The 21733-nt window shown below is 55.0% G+C and overlaps 1 protein-coding gene across 4 annotated transcripts in view; it reads right to left on the bottom strand.

The window, feature by feature from the left end:
• Window positions 1–21733, bottom strand: part of NOL4L (nucleolar protein 4 like) — a 130613-nt gene that overhangs the window by 60232 nt on the left and 48648 nt on the right. For all 4 annotated transcript variants that reach the window (XR_003793318.1, XM_029221856.1, XM_029221857.1 and 1 more), the window contains exons 2-4: window positions 18873–19028; window positions 12817–12928; window positions 3954–4063 (exon numbers count right to left, since the gene is read on the bottom strand). Coding sequence is in view for 3 of the 4 variants with exons in the window: in XM_029221856.1 (XP_029077689.1) it covers window positions 3954–4063; window positions 12817–12928; window positions 18873–19028 (378 nt within the window). In the remaining variant the exon portion in view is untranslated. The remainder of the gene's footprint in view (window positions 1–3953; window positions 4064–12816; window positions 12929–18872; window positions 19029–21733) is intronic.

Raw genomic sequence — 21733 nt, 5'->3', positions numbered from 1 at the left:
TGGATGGATGGATGGACGGGTGGATGGATGGATGGATGGATGGATGGGTGGATGGACGGGTGGATGGATGGGTGGATGGATGGACGGGTGGATGGATGGATGGACGGGTGGATGGACGGGTGGATGGGTAGGTGGGTAGGTACGGGTGAGAAAGGAGTGAATGACAGGAAATTATACAATCAGTTTATCTGGTAGGTGGGAACAACAGGGCCCAGAGGGTAAGGAGACTGAATAGGATGGAAAATCAGCATCAGAAGAGCAAAGCGGGTTGCAAAATGGTGCAGACAGGGTAATTCCCTTTTCTATTCAATAGTCTGGAGGGGTGGACACCGAAATATTCACAGTGATCTGTGTGGTGAGATGATGGCGATGTTTGTCACCACGCTTTTGCTTTTTGGCAACTGAGGCCATTAACTAAAAGTATGAAAGAAAATAAAAGGAGACAGAAAACAAATCAGTGGCTGTGTGAAGATGAGACCCTAACGTTCCTCTCGGTGCATTTTGCACACGGCCCTGAGAGGGGATTTGAAACATCAGCGGCTGGGGGTGCACTTGCTGGCCGCCTCTGGCCCTATGAGCTCGGCCTGCACCCCTCCCTAGGACCCCATCTTATCAGAGAGTGCTTTGGAACATTCTCTGAGACAGTTCACATCTCATGAAATCTTCACACCCTCCCTCCTACGAGAGAATGTATTAGTCGTCAGTACAACTACATGTGATTTCAGTTTTATATCTTTATGACTTATATCTATATCTTTATCCCAAGTACGGCGGGAAAAAAATTTTTATCAGGCTACCCTCGCCTATTTTCAGCTCAATGTGGCCACCACAATGACTGTTCCTGGGGGGTCTTGTGTCTTAGGATGGAGCTCCTGGAGGGTGGAGTCTGACCCCTAAACGTCTTGCATGTTGAGGACACCATAAATATTTGCTGCACTGGACCAGACGTCAAGAATCTCTTTTGTTCGTGTGAACATTATTATTAGATTTTCATATTAACTAATGTCCTCTGTGGAGAAAGACCCATTTCTCAGCACATTAATCCAACACAACTGGACAGAAGGTAACATGGTTCTGTCCAGTTCACGAGTACACTCCACCACCTGTTCGTTGTCTGCTCAAAGCCAAGTGAGGGGAACACGTTCTACTTGCCTCACTAGTATAGTGTCTCCTGGACATCTAATGCTGGAAAAAAATGAATTCTTAGATTTTTCTCACCCAGAGTTTTTAGATGTAGAGCTTTGCTCAGTATTAGTAAAATATCATTTATCCCGTTACTTTAGATTTGGGTTTGTTTTCCGTGTAGCCTGCATGAGTGATTTGTAGACACTACAGGTGTCTTCTGTTGGCAGGCCTTTCGGGGTCGCAGGGATGCTGCAGGGAATGAAACTACTTTCAGAGCCTTGTCTTGGGACATGGGGTTTGACAGCAGCAGAGGTAGCCCTGTGGCTGCGCTGGGATAGGGAGCCATTCACCCAGTCCTGCTCTGACTGCACTACAGGAAAGAAGCTACCAATTCAAGTATATGTATTTCCAGTTCCAACCCAAGCTGAAGAATCAAAGACATCTGGGCCCTTGGCCCTTCCTCGCTGCTGCAGGTAAACTAGTGAGCAATGCGACTTCTTGTTTGCCACACGCCTGCCTATAGAACCGGGCTAACGGTGCTGGCTGAGAGGCTGAGGCCTTGAGCGCTCACTGCAGTGCGTGGAGTGTGGGAGACTGACAGCTGGAGGGCCCCAGGCACGAGGTGGGGTGCTGCTCCTCCTGCCAGGTGTGTGCAAGGAGGGTCTGAGCCTTTATTCCCTACCACGGGAATGTTCAGATGATCCCCATCTGGGAAACCAGAAATGGAGGCAAGGAAGACACAGTCAACTCCACTGTCCACAGAGGCCACCCCAATCTCAGCCTCAGCCCCAGACGCAGCATCCTGGGGACAAACACCTCCCACAATTCTCCCTCCCTTTGGGAGTAGCCTGAACCTCACCAGGGCAACTTATCCATCTTGTTACATGAATTTCCGTTCATTCACAGATGCGCAGCAAGTGCTTGTATGCCCGACACTGTGCTTCTCCCACTTTTCTTTAGCTACAGAGCTCCTCACACTCTCCGCACCAGCCACACCAGCCTCACAAATTCTCACTGGTGCTGTCCTCCCTCGAGCCACAGGGCCTTTGCACAAGCTGTTTCCTCAGCCTGGAGCTCTCTTCCCTTCAGATCTTGATCTCAGTTCAAGCACCCCCTTCTGAGGCAAACCTTCCTGACCCCTGCCTCAGTCCCCGCACCGTGTCCATCTAAGTACTCATGGCACCACGAGTCTCCTGCCTGGCACTCGTCACAGCTGCACCGTGGTGGCTTATTACCATTTGTGCGTAATTTTTTCATTAGTGTCTGTCTCCCCCTAGATCATAAGAAGAGCTAGGAATGGTACTGTCTTTGCTCATCCCCAGAGCCTGGCTCACGGAGTGGGGCTTCATAAATATTTGTTGAACGACTGAATCCTTGCTAATGTACCTAACCTACAGTCTTAATGCCCCACAGACAGTAGGAATTTGTATACCAAATGAAACATAACAGAATCCATTAATGAGGGATCACAGAGTGGGCTACACTGACCACTGCTGGTTCTGGTGGTGAGCTGGATGGAGCGCCATTTTGTAGAAAAGAAAGAGCCGTGGGGCTGTACTCCGGCTGTTTGGCTGTTCGAGTGCCTCTGCTCTTCACCCTGCGTGGTGGTGTTTAGATTTTATAACTATTAACAAAAGCAACACCCTTATAACTGGCATTCCTGCACAAAAACAACTTTGCCACTGTGAGTTGAAAACCCAACACCATTTCCCCCACTGACATTGTTTATGAGTACATGAAGTTTCTTAGGGATGCAACCATCATAGAATAGACCATCTCAGATGAAAAGACGCAAGAAACACAGACAGCTCTACTACCCAGAGCCAAGCTTACTTCATTTGACCTTTGGAGGCTGTAAGGATGGGAGGGCACACCATGCCTCCTCCTCAGGGGAGTGCAGAACTCAAGCCAACCAGCTCAGATCCTCAAACTGGGTGCCACAGCCCCAGATGCCACCTGAGCGCGTCCTGTAACATCACCTCGGAGCTGACTGCAGAGCCATCACCCCCTGGGCGGACACAAGCTCAGGTTGTCAAGGAGACCAGCCATACCCAGGACGGAATGCACCCAGGGCTGAAGTCTGACTTTCAACGGAGGAGAAAGAACCCATTCCCCTTGGCAGGCCTCAAAGATACAGTAGGTTCATATGTCACAACACATGAAAAAACTTGAAGCGAGAGGTTAAGACATCATTACTCTAGTTTTCTGGGCAGTGGCGGAGGGAGGGGGTGGCACTCACCTAGTCCTTCTCTGAAAGACAGGCTACTAGCCTTGCAAAGGGCTAGAAGGTGGGCTGTGTAGAGAGGCAGGCAGGAGGGGTTTTCTTTTCATAACCTGTTTCCATGGTGCCTGACAGCCCTGGGCAATCCACAGCTGGGGAGTCTTGGACAGCCGGGGAGGGGGAGCCCAGGGCCTTATGTCACCCAGGCCACCCTCCAAGGCCCATCTTCTTGGCCTGTCTGGGCCCCAAGGGTGACAGAAGCCACAGGCAGGCAGCAAGGGCCCCCCTCTCTCGGGGGAAAGGAGCCGAGTGATGTAGCAGACAAAGGGCAGAGCACAGAGAGAACAACCCAAGGGCCAAGGTGGGCAGCTCTTACCCACCCCCTTCCTCGCCCCTGCCCTGAAGGAAAGTTTCACTGAAGACCCGGCAGACCCTCTAACTAGGAACACATTCCCTCCCTCCCCTCTCAGCCTGGACTGCATGGCCCAGATAACCAGATAAGGGCCTCTTTGATTTTCAGTGTGTTTACACAAGTCTCGGGAAGGATCGACCATATCCAGGCAAGTCAGGGCGCCTCCGGGGGGCGTGAGGGGGGCGGACGCCTTACCTGCTCCTGGGAATTCATCACGCGCAACTTCATCTGCTTCAGGTACGTAGAGGTGAGGGGCATGTTGTAATCGATAATCCCGGAGACCAGAGGGGAGGGAGGCTCGCTTTCTGGCGGAAAGAAGAAAAGGAAGCCCCTTTCAGCCTGTGCTGTGGGCCACCAGCAGCCTGGCACCCACGTGGGGGACCCAACACAGGGACTGAGGAGGAGGGAGGGGAGGCCGGAGATCGCTGACTCGGGGCTCGCCCGCCGTGCCTGGCCCGTGGATGTGGACCGCATGACGCTTAAGTGCCAGTGTTTAGTGAGAGAGTTCACCTTTGAAAACCAGGGATTTCTGACTCCTTTGAGAAATGGAAGGTCTGGCCGCACAGGGCCCGCACTCCCACGTGGCAGACACCCACTGCAGCTGAGCAGCAGCCGCTCCTTTTAGACAGAGTGTGAGGGCTCCGTTTTGCCACAGTCCCCACCCCTCCCTATAGCGCTGCACACGTTCACTCAACGATGATGCCTGCCAGGCCCCTGAAGCCATTTAAGTTTCCAATGCTGGCCTAAGCCAGCTCACGTGCCACACTGTCCCACCCCGTCCCCCAACCCCCACGGTATCCCCCCCAAAGCACCGTCAGGGACCACATCACTCGCAGGTCTGAGCCAGGCCTCCAGTATGCCCAAATTCTAATTCCTCTTTCATCACACAGAAAGGAGCACTGTTCCTCCCATTTATTGCTTTCTTGTCCTGAACATCAAAGTAACGCATATCCCTTTTGTAGAGCATTTGCAAAGTGTGGAAAGATGTAAAGAAAAAATTTTTAAACCATAATTGCACCAAGAAGCTTGGCATATGCTTGTTTATTTTTTCCCTGTGATTTCTCTTTTTTATATACTTGATATCACAATGCATACAGAGAATTACAGTCTGCTTAAAAAACTTTTTTTTGCCTAACATTTTCTCATAGGCATTTCCCCCACCATCAAAAATCTCGTTTTGCTTTGCAAATATAATTTTTATAGCCCTGTACTATTTTACCCTATTTTCCTTACGTCATTCCCTTATGATTGATTACTTAGGTTGTTTGCTATTGGGGGTTACTATAAACACTGCAGGGGACATCCTTGTGCAGGAATACTGGTCTGTATTTATGATCGTTTCCTTTTTAGACCAGACTCCAAGACTTGGAATTTGTGGGTCAAAGGGTAGGAATACTCGGAAACTCTTGAAATGTCTGGCCATGCTGTCTTCTGCAAAGGCTCCTGCAGTGGACACTGCCCAGCCATTGTGTTCTGCATCTTGGGTGCCACTGTGGGTGCCATTTAGGAGAGACTGCAATGGCACAGGAATAAGTCAAGAAGACGAGAAGCATGATTCGAAGGGAGCCCATCACGTCTCTCTCCAGTCCAGCTTCCCCTTCAGATGTCTCCTGCTGTGACCAAGCTCGAAACCCTGGAGTCACCTGCTGGGACCCGTCACACGAAGTGGGGCCTCATTTCGTCACTTAGTCGCTTGACCTGGCTTCACCCTCCGTCCAGGGAATAGTCTTGGTTACCTGTTCTCTGGTTGCCTCTTCCCCCCGTCTCCAAGGGTGCCAGGCCTTTGACCCATGTCCCCCCTGGTGCCTAGTTCTGTTCATGGGCTGGGGTTTGAGTGGTGGGAGAAGTGGGAACGACTTCCAGACGGGCCAAAGCCTGCACGTCCCCACAAGCACCGCGCCCAGGAGATGCGCTGGACGGGAGCGGGTGACAGGGCTGAGGTGGAGAGAGGCAGGGATTTGCAGAATCTGCCGCTCCAGAGCCAGAGCCCAGGCCAGACAGGCCCCTGCAACCTTGAAAACGCTCTGCTGAGGGAGAGAAGCCAGACGCCACAGGACAAATACTGTGTGATTCCACGTGGATGGAACATCTAGAACAGGCACATTCACAGAGACAGAAAGTAGAAGAGGGCTTCCCTGGTGGCGCAGTGGTTGAGAATCCGCCTGCCAATGCAGGGGACACGGGTTCGATCCCTGGTCCAGGAAGATCCCACATGCCGCAGGGCAACTAAGCCTGCGCCACAACTACTGAGCCTACGCTCTAGGGCCCGCGAGCCACAACTACTGAGCCCACGTGCCTAGAGCCCGTGCTCCACAACAAGGGAAGCCACCGCAATGAGAAGCCCGTGCACCGCAACAAAGAGTAGTCCCCGCTTGCCACAACTAGAGAAAGCCAGTTCGCAGCAATGAAGACACAACGCAGCCAAAAATAAATGAATAAATAAATTTTAAAAAAAGAAAGAAAGTAGAAGAGAGGTTACCGGGGACGGGTGTCTGAGAATGGGAAGTTACCGCTTCACGGGTCCACAGTTTCTGTTTGGCGTGATGAAAATGTTTTGGAAACAGACAGTGGTGATGATTGCCCAGTGGTGTGACTGTAACTAACACTGAGTTGTACACTTCAAAATTATTAAAATGGCACGTTTTGTGTTGTATATATTTTGTCACAAAAAAGAAAAAAGGCAAAAAAAAAACCCCAATAAAGATGTATTTACAAAAACCAATAAAGGTGTATTAAAAAAAAAACAAACACCAATAAGGATGGAAAAAAAAGGTAAGATAAAAGGCCCCTGCAAACAAGGGGGAGAAACTACCCAAAGGGCACCGGGCAGTTCCTACTTGGCGCAGACAGGAACAGCCCTGCAGAAAACAGGGTCCATGCGCCTTGGGGTTGTGTCCTTCTGGTGACTGTACAGCTTGAATAACATTTCTTATCAAGTTTCATAAAAATGCAGAGCTTTGTTTTGCTTTTTTTTTTTTTTTCCTCTGGGCCGCGCCATGCGACTTGTGGGATTTTAGCTCCCTGACCAGGGATCAAACCCAGTCCCCCTCAGTGAAAGCGGTGAGTCCTAACCACTGGACCACCAGGGAATTCCTTGTTTTGCTTTTTAAAGCTATGTTGTCTTACGCAGAATTTCTGTTTGTCCAGGAGGAGGTAAATGTCACTCATAGAATGTCTCAGAAACTGGCCTGGAATGGGCCAAACCTTTCTTTTTCTTAAGGGATTTCCTCTTGGTCTGTGGCAGAGGGGTTCTCTAACACCAGTGCACACTGGCCCCTCTGGCACAGATGCCCAGTGCTGTGGGGAAACTAAAATGCATTTTTGTGACCTGGGGTCCTCTTCTTCTTGCCGCCCCACCATCAACCCAGACGTGACCTCTTTCAACCCAGGGGCGTGTTGGGACCTGGCCTCCGCAGCTCCATGAGGTTGGATACAATATGTGAGGCAGACATTGCAGCCACATTGAGATGATGTCACTCAAAAGAGCCGTGGTTCCTGTTTTGGAATGTGGGTCTTCAGATGGAGGATTCTGCCATTTCCATTTCATTTCCTCAAAGACGTGGTTGTCTGCTGAAAAGCTGTTAGACAACATGGTAGATGAGAAGGGACCCCCACCCTAAGGGTCGCCGGTCAGAGACTCAAATGAAGACTTCATGAGCTGCCATGGCGACGCTCTGTGTTTTGTTGTCCATGGAGGCCGGACACTGTGTTCCTTTATTGATGGTCACCCGTGTCCTGCCTGAAAGCCGTGACTACTTACGAAAAGGTAACTTTAAAAAAGCCAGGTATAGCTAGGTTTAGGAGAAAACCCACAATGGCTGGGAAGGCACTCTTGGGGGGTGGGAGAGGGGGTCTTCCTTGGCCTGTTCCCTCCACAGCAGGTCCACTGATCAGAAACTGCTTCCAGTGCCCGGAGGTGAGCCAGGAGATTTCGGGAATAGGAGGCCGGATGCCCTCGTCTGGGGAGGCAGGGACATCCCGGGCACACACACGAGTCCATCCGAGATCGGTGTGCAGTGAAATGTTTGCATCTGCGGTGTCGGAAGTGAGGGTTCTGTCGGGGAGGCGGGACCTTGGCGGGCGGGACACATTCCAGGTGAGGGAACATGCCAGGGAGCTGGCTGTGGGAGGCCAGAGCTCGGCCACACCACAGCAAGAAGACAGGCAGGCAGGGTTTTCGGCAGTGGGAAGCCAAATGGTTCCGGGGGTGGTCAGTGCCACACACGAAGATGAACAGCTTACTAGGAAAGAGCTAAGGAGCAGGGCCAGTGGGGGCTCCATGGAGTCCGGTGCTCGTGGCGGGATGGGGGATGAGCTAAGGTAGACACACGAACAAGGAAGAAGTGGCTTCCCTGGGCTCTGATGGGCAGACCAGGTCCCCGCTGTGGTCAACAAATACAGTGGCCATGCCTGAACCACTACAAGTAACCTGAGACCACGGGTGAGTTAGGAGCTAGGAAGGGTCACGGAGCTGAAATAACCCAGTAGGTTGTTGGTGAGAGAAGCAGAGAAACCACACAAAGAACTGTTTCGACACCTTTTTGCCAAGAAAAACTGAAACCAGCCCAAGCACTAGCCCTAGTTTTACAGGCCTTGAAAATAACCAGCGATGTAGAGGTTCTCCCAGGGCCAAGCCGAGAGCTGATCACAGCTGGGCTCCAGTGACATTTGCCAATCAATGCAAATTCCAGCTGACGTGGTGGCCCGGGTGCTCCAGGTGGAACACAAGGTGGCAATTCTCATGAGTTTCCCCCTACACGATGGAAGAACTCCTCCGTCCAGAGACATCTGTAGCTGCTGGATGCCAGGGTGAGACCTCTCGGGGTCAGAGCTGGGGGCTGAAGGACGTGTGCATGATGAAGGCCTGGCACAGAGGAGCCTCGGGAGCGGCCAGCCTGCCATGGGGCTCAGATTTGGAACTAGAGAAGCCAGGCCTGGGGCTGGCTCAGATGAAAAGACCTCTCTCCCAGGGAAGTGAATCAATAGGTCAGCAAGTCTTCAAGGAGCACTGGTGTGTGTGCACTCAGGGTGGGGACGGTGGGGGGAAGGGCGTAGGGACCGTTCCTGTGCTCAGCAGGGCAGGACTGATGGCGAGTCCATTAGCGCTCCAAGGAGGAAGAGCTCACAGGGCTGTAAGTAGCTCCAGGCAGCCTTGTGGAGGGGGGATCTCAACAGGACTTCCATTCAATCACTCAGATGACAGCCACTGAGCCCTGCCAGAGCGCCACGCAGACCCTCCTGCGTGGTGCTCCCAAGGACTCCGTGGGGTGGGTGCTCGTGTTAATAACCCCACTTTACAGATGAGGCAGCCACACGTGGGGAGGCTACGCAACCTCCCCAGGTCGTATAGCAAGTGAGTATGAGAGCCGAGAGAGGACAGGCCAGCACAGGAGAGACTGCAAGGGCAGAGGAATGAGCTGGGATGGGGTCACATGGGGCAGGACAGGAAGGGGGGATCTGGAGGGGCCAGGCAGGGAGGGGGTTGGAAACCACAGAGGAATCTGGGCCTGGCTGCAAAGGCGCTGCCACCTGAGTGGATGGCTCTCGCTGAGGAAGGGACCCTTCGGTAGGTGACTGGCGTTGCCCACTGCTAACTCCTAGTCTGCAGCCATGCAAATGGTATTTCATCACAACAAAGAAACGTGAAACGTGCCCCCGAGGCCCCTCACCCCTGCAGCCAGAGCTGGGCCCAGGGCACACCCACTTCTCATCTCTGCCTCCTCCAGTCCAGACTCAGGGGCTGGTGGAAGAGGAGAGTGGAGCCCGCAGGCCCTGGAATCTCCCATCCTCGGACTTCCTGATCCTCGGCAGCCTCCTTTGTTCGTGCTTCTGGCGCTGGGGGAGGGCACAGGACTGTCCAGCCCCCCACCCCCCCCCCCCCCCCCCCCCCCCCCCCCCGTGCCGGGACAAACCACTGAGCAGGGGAGGCTGCTTTGCTTCCTTTCTTTCTTTATAACATGAGGCCAGGAAGCGAGGCGTCCTCCCAGCAGCCCCTCGAGAAGGCTCCATCCTGTTCCCCGTCTCCCTCCGGCCCCACCTTCCTGGGACAGGAACCTGGGGCCTGCCTCTGGGCCTTGGGGCAGGCTCTGATTTCCCGGAGGGCGGGCGAGGGAGGAGGGAAGGCTGGCAGAGCAGGGGTGCCTATGAAAGAGCGGTCGGAGCAGCTGACCACATCCAGAGGGGCCAGCATGGCAGGCGGAGACAGGATCTCCAGGCTCTCAGCTGGGGCAGGAGAAGGGAGAACCTGACAGCTGGTGAGGGTGGTCCAGGCGCTAGTGCCTCTGGCCATCAAGCAGACAGGGGAGCCTTTCAGCCTCTAAGGCTCTCCACTGGCAGCCTCCAGAAACCAAACCCTTCCCTTTTGCCCAGCGGCCAGGTTGTGGACCCAGGGTGCTCACCTGGGTGGGTGACTGACCGTGCATCTCCCCGTGGGACACCTGGACATTGGCTGTCTTGTGCCTGGGTGGTACAACAACATGGCGGTAGGGTGGGGGACAGGCTGATGCTCCCTAGGCACCCACGGCACCAGGCGCCTGGCAGAATGGGCCCGTTTAATTCAATTGCATCCTCATGAAAACCCTGAGACGGGGGAATTCCCTGGTGGTCCAGTGTTTAGGACTTGGGCTTTCACTGCCATGGGTCTGGGTTCAATCCCTGGGGATTGGGGAACTAAGATCCTGCAAGCTGCGTGGCGTGGACAAAAAAAAAAAAGAGAGGGAAGCATTACTCCCATTTGTTGATGGGAAGGTAAGTTCTCCTGCCTTCTGGGGACCTCGGACAAGTGATTTCACCCTACCACCTCTCTGTGCCTCCTTTCCTTAGCTGTAAACAGGGACAGGAGCCCTCACAGGATCATAGGAGCTGTTACGAGCAGCTGATGTTCAGAGAGGTCCCTGAACCTGCTGAGGGACACACAGCAGGGAGCAGGGCGGCATACCCAGGCCTGCCAGACCCCAAGCCCACTTTCTGAGACACTGAGGCCACACAGTCTCCTGCTCCCTCAGCATCTCCTCCTCTCCCTGCACGGGAAGCTCCACTCCTGGGGACAGGGAAGTGGCACTCTGCCCGAGGACAGGCAAGGAGGGGCATGGCGCAGCCTTACTCTGCCTGCCCTCTGTCTCGCTGGCGCAAGCCCCTGGACAGAGAGGCTCCAGCCCAGAACCCGTGAAGCTGGCGCGTGTGCTCTCTGCCTCTCCCCTTCCCTTGGTCCCCCCTCCCTCCCCCCGGAGACCTTGCTGCCTCTACTGGGGAGTCGGAGACGTGAGGATGTCCTCCACACCAGCATGGAGAAGGGAGCCGAATAGAGCCTGCAGACGCCCCAGAGCAGCCCACAAACACAGCCCCTCTTGGCCTGCCTTTGTTTCCCCCAGGTTCTGCGGCTGACTCTGCCAGTTGCTATGGAAACGATGAGGCCAGCGCTGAAGGGGACAGGCGAATGGGCGGGCAGGGACCAAGCAGCCACCGCCAGGGCCCGCGTCCCTGGGACCCAGACCCGGGCAGGGTGGGGAATGCAGCGGGGAAAGCCTCCTGGCCCCTGGGCAGGTACCAAGTGCTGTCTTGGTGCAGGGGTTGCAGCTGCTCAGCGGGGGCCAGGCCACGTGGGGCAGGGGCCTCACTCAGGCCCCACACGTTATCACAGTGACTGCCACAGCCATGGCTCACTCCTCCTGCATGGGAGCCCTGTGCCAGGTACAGGGATTAATTGTCGTATTTCATCAGAACCCTGCCCCCCCGCCACCAGATAGGTGCCATTATTAACTCCATTTCACAGATGAGGAAACTGAGGCTCACAGAGGTGAAGTCACTTGTTCAGAACACATGGCTGCTGAGCGGCAGAGCTGGGATCCGAACCCACCCAGTGCGGCCCTGGAGCCCCTGCTCTTAAACCAGGAACGCAGCACTTATGAGGGATTAACTAGATTAACTCCTGTCCCTCATACTCTAGCGGTCATCCAATGAGCTCAGTGAAGTGGCCATGGCCTAACAGCCCCCAAGGACAGGAAAGCCTCTGGGTTAGGTGAGGTGGCTGCTGTCCGAAGTCGTATCAGGGACTACCAACCAGGAGGAAAACCTCACTCAACACCTATGCTCCAACTCCTTTGCTGTCGTCGGGCCCCGTTGTTGGTTTTTCCACGTATCTGGTGGATGCCACTTGGGCACCACCCGAGTAAACGGCTCACCCTTCATTCCGAGTCTGTTCCCATCCTCAGGCAAATGCCCACCGACCTCAGCAACCTCTGCGGGCCTGACGCCCAGAAGCCCTGCTAAGCCACCCACCGGGGCACCACTCTCAGTGCCGAGTTCTAGTCACACCAGCCGAACATAACGGCCTGCCTCGCTATGCCAAAGCCACCTGCGAACAGATGGCCCAGACTTACTGGAGGCCTCTGGGATGTTCAGGTAGAGGCTGTGGGAGACTGAAGCGGGGATCTTGCTGCACCTCACTGGGCAGGGTAGAGCTGGAGAGCTTGGATGTCGGTCTAAGGGACCACCTTCGGCTGATCACAAGTACTCTGGGCATTTTCAATTCTAACGAATCCCCACAGATCTCCTGGGTGTGCACTGGGGGTGGGGGGCCAGGGGACAAATACTTAGGGAGGCCTGCTAATGGCAGGTGGGTGGCTATAGGGTAGGCGGGTGCACGCAGTGGGGGGTGTCCTGTCCTCAGAGAGTGTACAGTCGGGTCAGTGAGACCAGATCCATGTGCACACCGCCTGGGGTGAGATCTGGGAGGCAAGTACTGCAGAGCTTAGGGAACGGGGCGAGGTGGCCATTTCCATCTGGAACCTCGGTGGGAGAGGAGAGTCTTGAAGGGCAGTAGGAATGCGCTACTGGTTTTTAAGTGAAACTTGACATTTAAAAAAAAGTTTTAAAAACAACAAACCTAAAATGAGGCTCTCTGGGCAGCTCCATGGACCCACACTGGCCTCTGGGAATTGTGACAACTGCTGGCCATGCACTTTTCTGTCCGTGCCAGCAAAGGGCAGGCCCTTCTGGGGGAGAGCCCCTCCCCGCAGAGCCTCCCCTGAGCCTCCAGCACGCCCACCTCCTCCCCTACCTTTGGGCTCCAGGCCGTTGGAATTAAAGTGCATCCTCTTCTGACACTCCGTGCAGCTCATCAGGAACCGGGTCACAGCCTCTCGCGGAAGGAAGGCGTAGGTCTCGGCAATCTGGGGGAGGGAGAGAGGTTTGCTGTTACATGGACCCGTGGGGAGGTGGCTTGGTCACCGGTTCACCAAGGGCTGTGCTTTGGTGGCAGGCACTTTGCCCTTGCCAGCAAGGGCAGGGATTTGAGGAGCAAGGAGCAGATGTCTTAGAGTCTCAGCCATGGAAATGAGTCAGTACTTTTGCAGAATACCAGCAGTTGTAAATTTTTAAATTAAAGAAGCTTAAAAATTGAATAAGCAAAACAATGAAACATCATCTAGTCTTTAACCTATGTTCTCATGAGTTGGGAATATTCCTCTCAACATATCATTGCTACTACTGAAAGATGACTTGATAAACATTGGTCTAGGGTAGGAGGAGACAACTTCCACAATTCGAGATGAAGAAACTGAGCCTCACTTACAAAGCTACCGGCTCCGGGCCTATAAATGGAACCCAAAGCTCTACAAGCTATTCCTTGATCTACTCACAGATCAAGAGAGCTGTGAAAGGCTGATGCCAAGCGGTTCGATTTTTCAAATTGGACAGACTCTTAGGGACCCCCCTTGTTCCAGGTGAGTTTATGAGGCCCAGAGAGGTGAACCAATTCGCCCAAGATCACACAGCTCCTTAGAGCAATGCCAGACTAGAACCCAAGCTCCAGGTCACGCCCCACAGCTGTCTCCAGGGGGCCTCCCCTAGCTAGGGAGAAAGAGTAAGCAGTGTGGGAGGGAAGGTGAAAGAGATGGGAGGCGACACAAGAAAGAGACTGTGTGGGGGAGTGGGGAAGAGCGGGGTGTGGGCCCAGAAGCTCAGTCCTCTCCTCTTGTTCTGGGTTTTGAGAAACCCACTGGTCCTGGTTTGGCTGCCTGAGGGGCCCAGAGGGACCTCTTGGACCCAGGTTTCCTGGCTGAGGCCGGTGGCTGCCCAGTTGCTGGTTTTCACCTTTCCCAGAGCCCATGCCCTTCCGCTCCTCTCCACTAAGGGGCAGCACCACCCTAGCATTCCGCCGTTCTCGCCGCAGCCCAGTCGGGAAAGTTGGCCAAGGGTGCTGGTCAGCCCACAGTAGGAGGGGCTGCTCTCCAGGACGCACCTGGTCTGCTCCTGCGGGGTGGACACGTGCCCAGCCCCATCTCTGTGGTGGCTAGGAAGCAGGGCGGGGTGAGGCAGAGTGGATGGGGTTGGGGGGGTGCCAGCGGGCCCCCCCGGCTGCGGCCAGGCCGTCAGAGGACCAGCTTAGGCTGTGCTGTCTGTGGAGCTCCAGGGGCCGCTCCTGCCTGGGGGCCGGCTACAAATGCAGAGTTGATCTTGGTGACACAATTGTTATTTCTCAGCTGATTTGATGCTCTGCGGAGCAGGCAGGCTCCTTGATGAGTTATCTCCCTTCCAAATTCCCCGTCTGATTGCCTTCCTCTGGAGGTCAGGGACAAGGGCAAAGCCCTGCTCTCTGATTGGAGCTGGTGGATGGGAGGGCATGAGGGCCGAGGCACGGGGGCTCTCCTGCCACGCATGCGGACATCTTCATCCCCAGCCAGGGGCTGCCTGGTAGTCTTAGGGGTGGCAGGCCCCTCTTGGGCCTGCGGGGTTGGGAGGGATGGGTCCTGCTGAGGGGCTGACGGCTGCAGGAGTCAACGGGCAAGAGGGGAGGATGCCCGCTGTGCCAAGCAGAGGGCCAAGGCTCAGTTGGGCCAGCAGACGACCTCCTAGGTGCCCGAGGTGTGGCCTCTCTGGTCAAGCCCCAGAAGAGCTGAGGTGAGGGCGTGGAGGAGGAGGGTTGCAGTCTGCTGGGAAAGGAAGGGTGACACCATGGGGAAAGAAGCCCTACTTTACTACCCGGAGCTCACCGTATGCTGGGCAGAGACAGAGTTTCTGCAGGGCTCAGGGAGAGCCTTCCTGGGTGGGCTGCTCTGCTGAGGGCTGCCTGTGGCATAGGCAGAGGCCCTGCTTGCCGCCTGGCCCACTGCGGGCACAGGGACAGTTACGAGAGAGCATCCTGCCCAGGGGCCGGAGTGGCAGCCCCAGCTCTCCCGGCCTTGGCAGAGACCCAGCAGTATGCAAAGGCGGGCCGGAGTGCCACAGGGAGGTGGCGCACCGGGCACACGCCTTCTGGCCCTGGGTCCCATGGATGGGCAGGTGGGCTGGACCAAAGGCGGGTGGGTAAGAAGTCCTTGGAGCTCTCCGAGGGCCTGGGAGGGAAGCCCTGCCCTGCGTGGCTGGAATGTCTGCAGCCTCGCTAAGAGCTCCCCGGGGAGCCAGTAAAGTGCAGAGTCCAGCTCCACGCTGCTGCAGGGACCCGAATGGAGGACGATGCCTTCCCCGACTGGGGCCTTCAATCTCCTGTGGGCATCTTTTGGTTTACGCTCCTGCCTTGTCCACATGAGAAATGGGACCTCCATTTGTTTGACTGCACAGATGCCCAAGGCCACAGGACCCACAGGATGAGCTGAAACAAGGAGGACCATCCCAACTGATGCCCTGGTCAGTAGGATGGTGGTTTTCAGATAGTTTTAGAGCTACAGACAGTGTTCTGGAAATAGACTCTTGTCCTGAAGCCCAAAACATGACACAGATAAAGATGGAGCTGTTGCATTTAAGAGGGGAAGCTCCAGGACCCCTGTCCCCACCCAGCTGCCCTTGGAGGCCCTGGACTGTCTGTTACCTCGCTCTCAGGCCTCCTGCCTGGACACTGAAACACATACATGAATGTGCCTTTTACGTTTTTCTTAGTAGTAAAAACTGAGTGAGATTTCACTGGCAGGGAGAGCAGAAGCTATTTGCAGAGTTGCTGACTTGCAAGGCCCCATTTTCGGTCCCCAACTCAGAGGTCAACAAGGACAGATGAGGCCAATTGGGGGGATTTGCACCACTTTACAAGATCCTCCTTCTGCCCTGCGGGTGGATTAGCATGTGGTGGGCCTGTAGCAGCTGCTCACCACATCTGGCCCCAGCTCCAAAGTGGTCTGGGCGGCCAGATCAGGACTCCAGAACCCGATCTAGCCTACTAGCACCCTGGGAAAGAGGAAGGAAGCAAAGGGGATCACCCTAATTCAGATGGGTGCCGACACCAGAAACGCCCCTTGAAGAAGGACCAGTCCTCTATGTGGCTTCAGCGAACTTTGTAGAACCCACACCCCTGCCTTGGCAAGACTCCCTGGGATCCTCTGGACCTCAGGTCACGCTGCGTCAGAGGCAAAGTAAGGCAGGGGCTTCTTGCCTAAGATGGGACTCCCCTGTATTGTCCGTCGTAAACAGCCATCTACCCCTGGCTCAGAGACCTCCAGTTTCAGAGAAGCTCATTACCTGCCCTCTCTGATCCCTAGAAAGTCCTTTGCCCACTGAAGAATGCGCCTCCTTTAATGCCCTGAACAAGCCTGCCCACCTCCCTTCCAGTCTCCGGCTCCCTCAGGCACCCCAGGCCTGTAAGAATCTGGAAGGTCCCAGGTGTCCCCAGAGACAGCAAGGCAGTCCCAGGATTCACATTTGGTAAAGCACACACAGGCAGGTCCAAAAACCCCTCCTAAGGGCCTGAGGTAAAGCCCGCAGCGCCAGGCTGTGCCTCTCTGCAGCCATCAGCACGGAGCTTCCTTTGGGGGGGGGGGGTCTCTTTCCACAGGCATGGATGGGGCTGAAGAGCTAGGCTTAGGCTGAGGAAAATGGGAGCAGGTGAAAAGAGGAGGACAAAAGCATGCGGGCACCACCCCATCCCCCCAAAAGGAAAAGGGTGGCAATGAGAAGGGTGACAGATGGAGAAGAGGGGTAAGGGAGAGGAGGCACACAGGGGAGGAAGGGGGTACGGCGGCCCCCCTGGCCTCACACCCACTGCAGGAGGGCCTGGCCTGCTCCCTCAGCCCTGGCCCTGCTGCTGAAATTCCAGCTCTGCACGCAGCCCAGCTGGCTCGCTGCCAGTCATGTGCCAGCTCCAGGCTGGGCAGCGGGAAGTGGGGCACGCGGCGGGCATATGGACGAGAAGCCAGGAAGCGCAGAGCCAAGGGCTGGACGTCCGCTTGGCCCAGAGACGCAGAGCCTGGCGGGTGCAGCCAGCCCCGCCCTCTCCGCAGCCCAGAGCTCGAAGACCCCAGCCTTCGTAAACACCCAGGAAGTGCCCGAGGGCGAGACTTGGGGCTGGGCACCCAGGGGACCAGGGAAATCATGAGGTCTGGTTGGTACAAGCAAGTCAGCAGGCCCCACTAGCTGGCCATAGGAGGTTTGTAGAGAGGTGGCATGTGTGGTGGTCAGGGTGTGGGCTCTGGGACAGCTGCCTGGCTCTGAACATCAGCTGGATGACCTCAAGGCAGGTTTATTCGTCTCTCTGAGCCTCGCTTTCCTCATCTGTAAAATGGGGGTACAGCAGCCCTGCTTCATCCGTGTGATGGCTCAGAGAGCTGGTGCAGGGGACGTGCTGAGCGCAGAGCCTGGCACGTGCCGGCTCCCAGCAAGGCAAATTCAATGCTGAGAAAGTGTGTGGGGTCGCATCAGTACCAAGGGGCCCACACAGGCCCCAGCTCGGGTATCCCTCCCTCCATTTATGACCCTCTGGTGGAAATACCCTCAGAACTCCCTTCCCACAAGCCGTTGCCCAACGCACAAGTGCTGAGAAGCAGTAGAGGTCGGGGCAGATAGGACAATCATCTCCTGCTTCCCTCAGCCCGACCCCTCATCTCTCTGAGGTCCTTGTCATGCGGGTCCATCCTTAAGACTCATTTAGAGCAAAGGCCATCTTCTGAGGACAAGGACAAACCAGATTATTGGATTTTTTTTAAAAAATCAGGCCATATGGGGAAGTTATAGACTTACACAGGCCACCTCCGCTGCTCTCCAAGGCTATTTATAAAAGAACTTGGAGGGTTCGCATCCGCTTTGGGTGAGGCAGCCCCATCACAGAGGGGCAGGTCTCTAGGAAGCCAGAGAGAGAGTCAACACAGAGCTGACTGCCACTTCAGTGCTGTGTGACCTTAGAGCGGTAGCCTACCTCTCTGGGTCTCAGTTTCCTCAACTGTGAAATGGGCCACAGCACCTCTGTCACAGGACTGCTGTGAGGCTTGAATGAACATAAAATGCTTGGCTTTACTGGTTTAGTGGTGGGTGCCAGACAAGTGGTTCAGAGCTGTTCATGAGCCATGGCAATGGGGGTCAATGGGGGTGGGGGGGCACGACCAGAACCCAGGCAGGCCCCTCCTGCTCTGGCCACCATCCCCTCCACTGCCCGGTGTGTGATGTTTCCCACCCTAGGTTGCCGCCTCTGCTCTCTTCTGCCTACCCAAAGTTTAGACTGCTAGCTCACCTGCCACCTTCTCCATGAAGTCCCCCTGGCTTAGCACTGAAAGTTGGTGTCTGGAGGGCCCTTTGCTGAACGACCAGGCGTACCTGGGTTCTTGTTCCCTCGAAGCTAGTCTTGGACACATTTCTGTTTCTCGTATCTTGGTTTTGCTCTCAGCCTCCCCACCCCAAATCGAACTGTGCTTTCCTAGAGGGTGGGGCCCAGGTCCTCAGACTTCCCCTGGGGAACTACCAGCACTGACTTCACAGGGTCGTAGGGGGCTGAAGGAGCTCACACATAGGGAGTATTCAGGACAGGCCTGGCACACAGTAAATGCCACGGAAGCGTTTGCTCTGCTGATTATCTAGCCACCCCACCCCCAACTGCGGCCCCAGGCCAGGGCTGGGGGGATGGAGTGAAGCAGAAACCAGGAAGAGGAGGGCTTTCCTCCTTCCCTCATCCCTCTCCTTCCCTCCCTCTCACTCCCTTCAACCTGCTTCTCCTTTGTGCTCAGACCACAGAGCCCGCCCCCTCGCCCCATGAGCCATCTCTGGCTGCCATGCCCTTGCCCTGTGCCCCCCTGGGTCCCCAAAGGCTGTTTCATCACGCCTCAGCTCCCTGCCCCACCCCCCTGCCCAACATGTGCGGATCCCATGGCCTCCTGCCAAGGCCTGGGGCTGCCAGCAGAGGCAAAGAGACAGAAATCTCACCGCTCGGTAGGTTTTCTTCTGCCCAGCGTGCTTGGGGGCTTTGCCTGGCTCCGCTGAGCTCTCCACATGCATCGAGTAGATGATGTCAAAGAAATCTTCCACCACAGCGACCCGCTTCAGAGAGATGCCCTCCGGCTCCGACAGGCCATCTGCCCCCTGCGACAGGGTGGACAAGCTGTGTTAGTGTCAGGGATGATGGCAGGGTGAGAGCTGGGCCCTGTGGCTGGGCAGTGGGTCAGGGGCAGGGACACCGCTGCTCGCTGACCCCGTAAGGCCTCTGATGGTAGGTCTGGGGGGCTGGGGGAGAGGAGCCTGCTGAGAGGGCCGCAGGGAGGGGGCTTCCAGAGTCAAGGGTGGCTGCTGCTACTAAATCTGCCAGAAACAATGGGCAGAGAAAAACAACAAATTAAAAAACCAAGAGCCACCATGTTCACAATTTCAGACAGATTGTGCCAGACTCAGAAGGGAGCTTTCGAATCACACACTGTGCCAAGACCATCCTGGAAGTCTCTGGGGAGGGGGGCGGTGCTAAATAGATGCGGCTCCATCAAGAGCTCCCCAATTAGCAGTAACCTTTCGCTGTGGTCCTGGGCTAGGGTCCCAGGGAAACGGCTCGGATCACCTGGGTGACTCCTGCCTCGCCCTGGCCTTTCAGAAAAGCTTTTCACCGCTGCCCACCTCCCCACTCCAGCAGCTGAGCGCCAGCAACGGCACCCGGGCTCTTTGTGTGTGGAGATGTAGAGAATGACAGACACAAGGCCACGTGGAGGTGGCAGGGCCACATGAGTGGGGTGGCCGTGGATCCCCCGAGCCTCTTATTGGGCTGGCACGAGTGCTGTCAGCTGGCCCCAAAAAGGTGTGCCAGGATCTCAGGGACACTGGGCTTTCAGCCATCATCTCCCTAAGTGGAGACTTGGAGGGCTCTGGGGGTTTCAAAGAGGAAGAGCAAGCAGTGTTTGGGAGGGGGGATTTGGGAAAAAGGAGGCAGGCTCTTCTCTAAAAGAGCTCAAAACACAAATCTCCAATAGAATTCTTCCCCAAAGGATCCCACTCAAGAATGTTGGCTCTTTGGAGGGCGAAAGGGGGTGTTCTTCTGGGGGCTCACAGCTGTCTCCCCAGCACAGAGCACAATGCCTGGCACACAGTAGGCTCAATAAACAGCTGCGGAATGACTGGGTGGTTGTAAGCGGCAGCCAGGCAGGGTAGTTTAGACACACACTTCTCCAGTTTCGATGGGGCCCCATCAATTACGTGGCTGTGTGACCCTGAGCAGGTATTTTGCTTTTCTGAGCCTCAGGTCCTTTACCTAGAGGCTGGGCATAACGGAAGCACCTTTCCCATAAGCTGCAGAGAGGAGTAAATGAAATGTGTGCGCAGCACTTAGCACCAAGCCTGGCCACAGAAACTGCTGGATAAATATTGTCATTAAGAAGTGCTTTGCCAATTGCCAAGCTTCCCCCAGCCAGGACGGGGCTGAACATCGCGACAAGCCTGGGAGACCGTTAGGGTCAGGACCTGCCTGTGGGATGGTGGCTGGTAAGGGTCAGAGCTGGCTCAGGACTTTGGTCTTTGTCGTCCAGGGAGAATCGAGGGCACGCTGAATGGGACACTCACTCACAATACATTCTGGGCACAGGCAGGGTTTGCTTTTATCCAGCAATTTTCTCAACGTGCCATGATAGGATAGCAGGGCTATCTCTTTGCCAGTGGCCCACTTGAGAGCAGGTGGAAAGGAAGGGCATCTGGGACGTAGGGACCAAACCCTAGGTCTAGTGGGCAGCGTCCATGAGTGATGACCCTGGGTGGTGACCTCACTGGCCCTGCATCCACTGCAATGGGGACTTCTTAGCAGGTACCTGTGTGTGTGTGTGTGTGTGTGTGTGTGTGTGTGTGTGTTCGCGCGCCTGTGTAGGAAGAACAGCTTGCTGGTCCTGACTGCTTGCTGTGAGACTGTAGGCAAACTCTTCAACCTCCCTGAGCTTCGCTTATGAGATGAGCTGTAAAATTCCATGACTGCTATTCTTAAACCCTCTCAGAAGTGACTGTTATCTCTGTCTTGAGGGTATCGGCAGTCCCCCTCTGAAGTCCTGGGCTCATCAATGACTAATTCATTAGCTGACCTGTAACCACCAGCATTCTGGAGATCTTCAAACACTGCCGTGACAGAGATGCATGGGACAAATATCATGACAGGTCAGTTACAATACACTTCTAACCAGAGGTTCACATTGACCACAACAAACAAAAGAAACTTAAGAATGAAAATACAACTGGGTTTCTATTTCTTGAGCGGGGGTGGGTTCAGTTTATAAAAAGCCATTGATCTGAACACTTACAATTTGTGTACTTTTCTGTGTGTCTGTTAAACTTAATTTTAAAAGGTATATTTTTTAAAAGTATAATGGGGTGGGTAGTTCCAGATTTCAATAATCTGAGTCCCAGAGGCATAATGACGGGTTTCGCTGCTTACAAGTGAAAAGACCTCTCTGCTCATAAAATTGTTTCAGGCTAGAACACAGATACTTCTGGAAAAAGTTGATAAAATTTGATGAGAAGGAAGAGAGGAAAAAGACAATCTGATGAAAGATAATATTTTAGATAGGTGAGATGGAAAGTGCCCCCTAACCAGCTTGGTGACCTTGGACAGGTCACTTCTTCACGTCTTAAAACTCAGTTTCCTGGGCTTCCCTGGTGGCGCAGTGGTTAAGAATCCACCTGCCAATGCAGGGGACGTGGGTTCGAGCCCTGGTCCGGGAAGATCCCACATGCCACGGAGCAACTAAGCCCGTGCACCACAACTACTGAGCACTCTAGAGCCTGCGAGCCACAACTACTGAAGGCTGCACGCCTAGAGCCCGTGC

Source organism: Monodon monoceros, unplaced genomic scaffold, assembly GCF_005190385.1.
Source record: "Monodon monoceros isolate NGI ecotype Baffin Bay Population unplaced genomic scaffold, NGI_Narwhal_1 Super_Scaffold_13, whole genome shotgun sequence".
Taxonomy (NCBI): Eukaryota; Metazoa; Chordata; class Mammalia; order Artiodactyla; family Monodontidae; genus Monodon; species Monodon monoceros.
The sequence above is the reverse complement of the archived record's forward strand: the minus strand, read 5'-3'. Positions and strand labels throughout refer to the sequence as shown.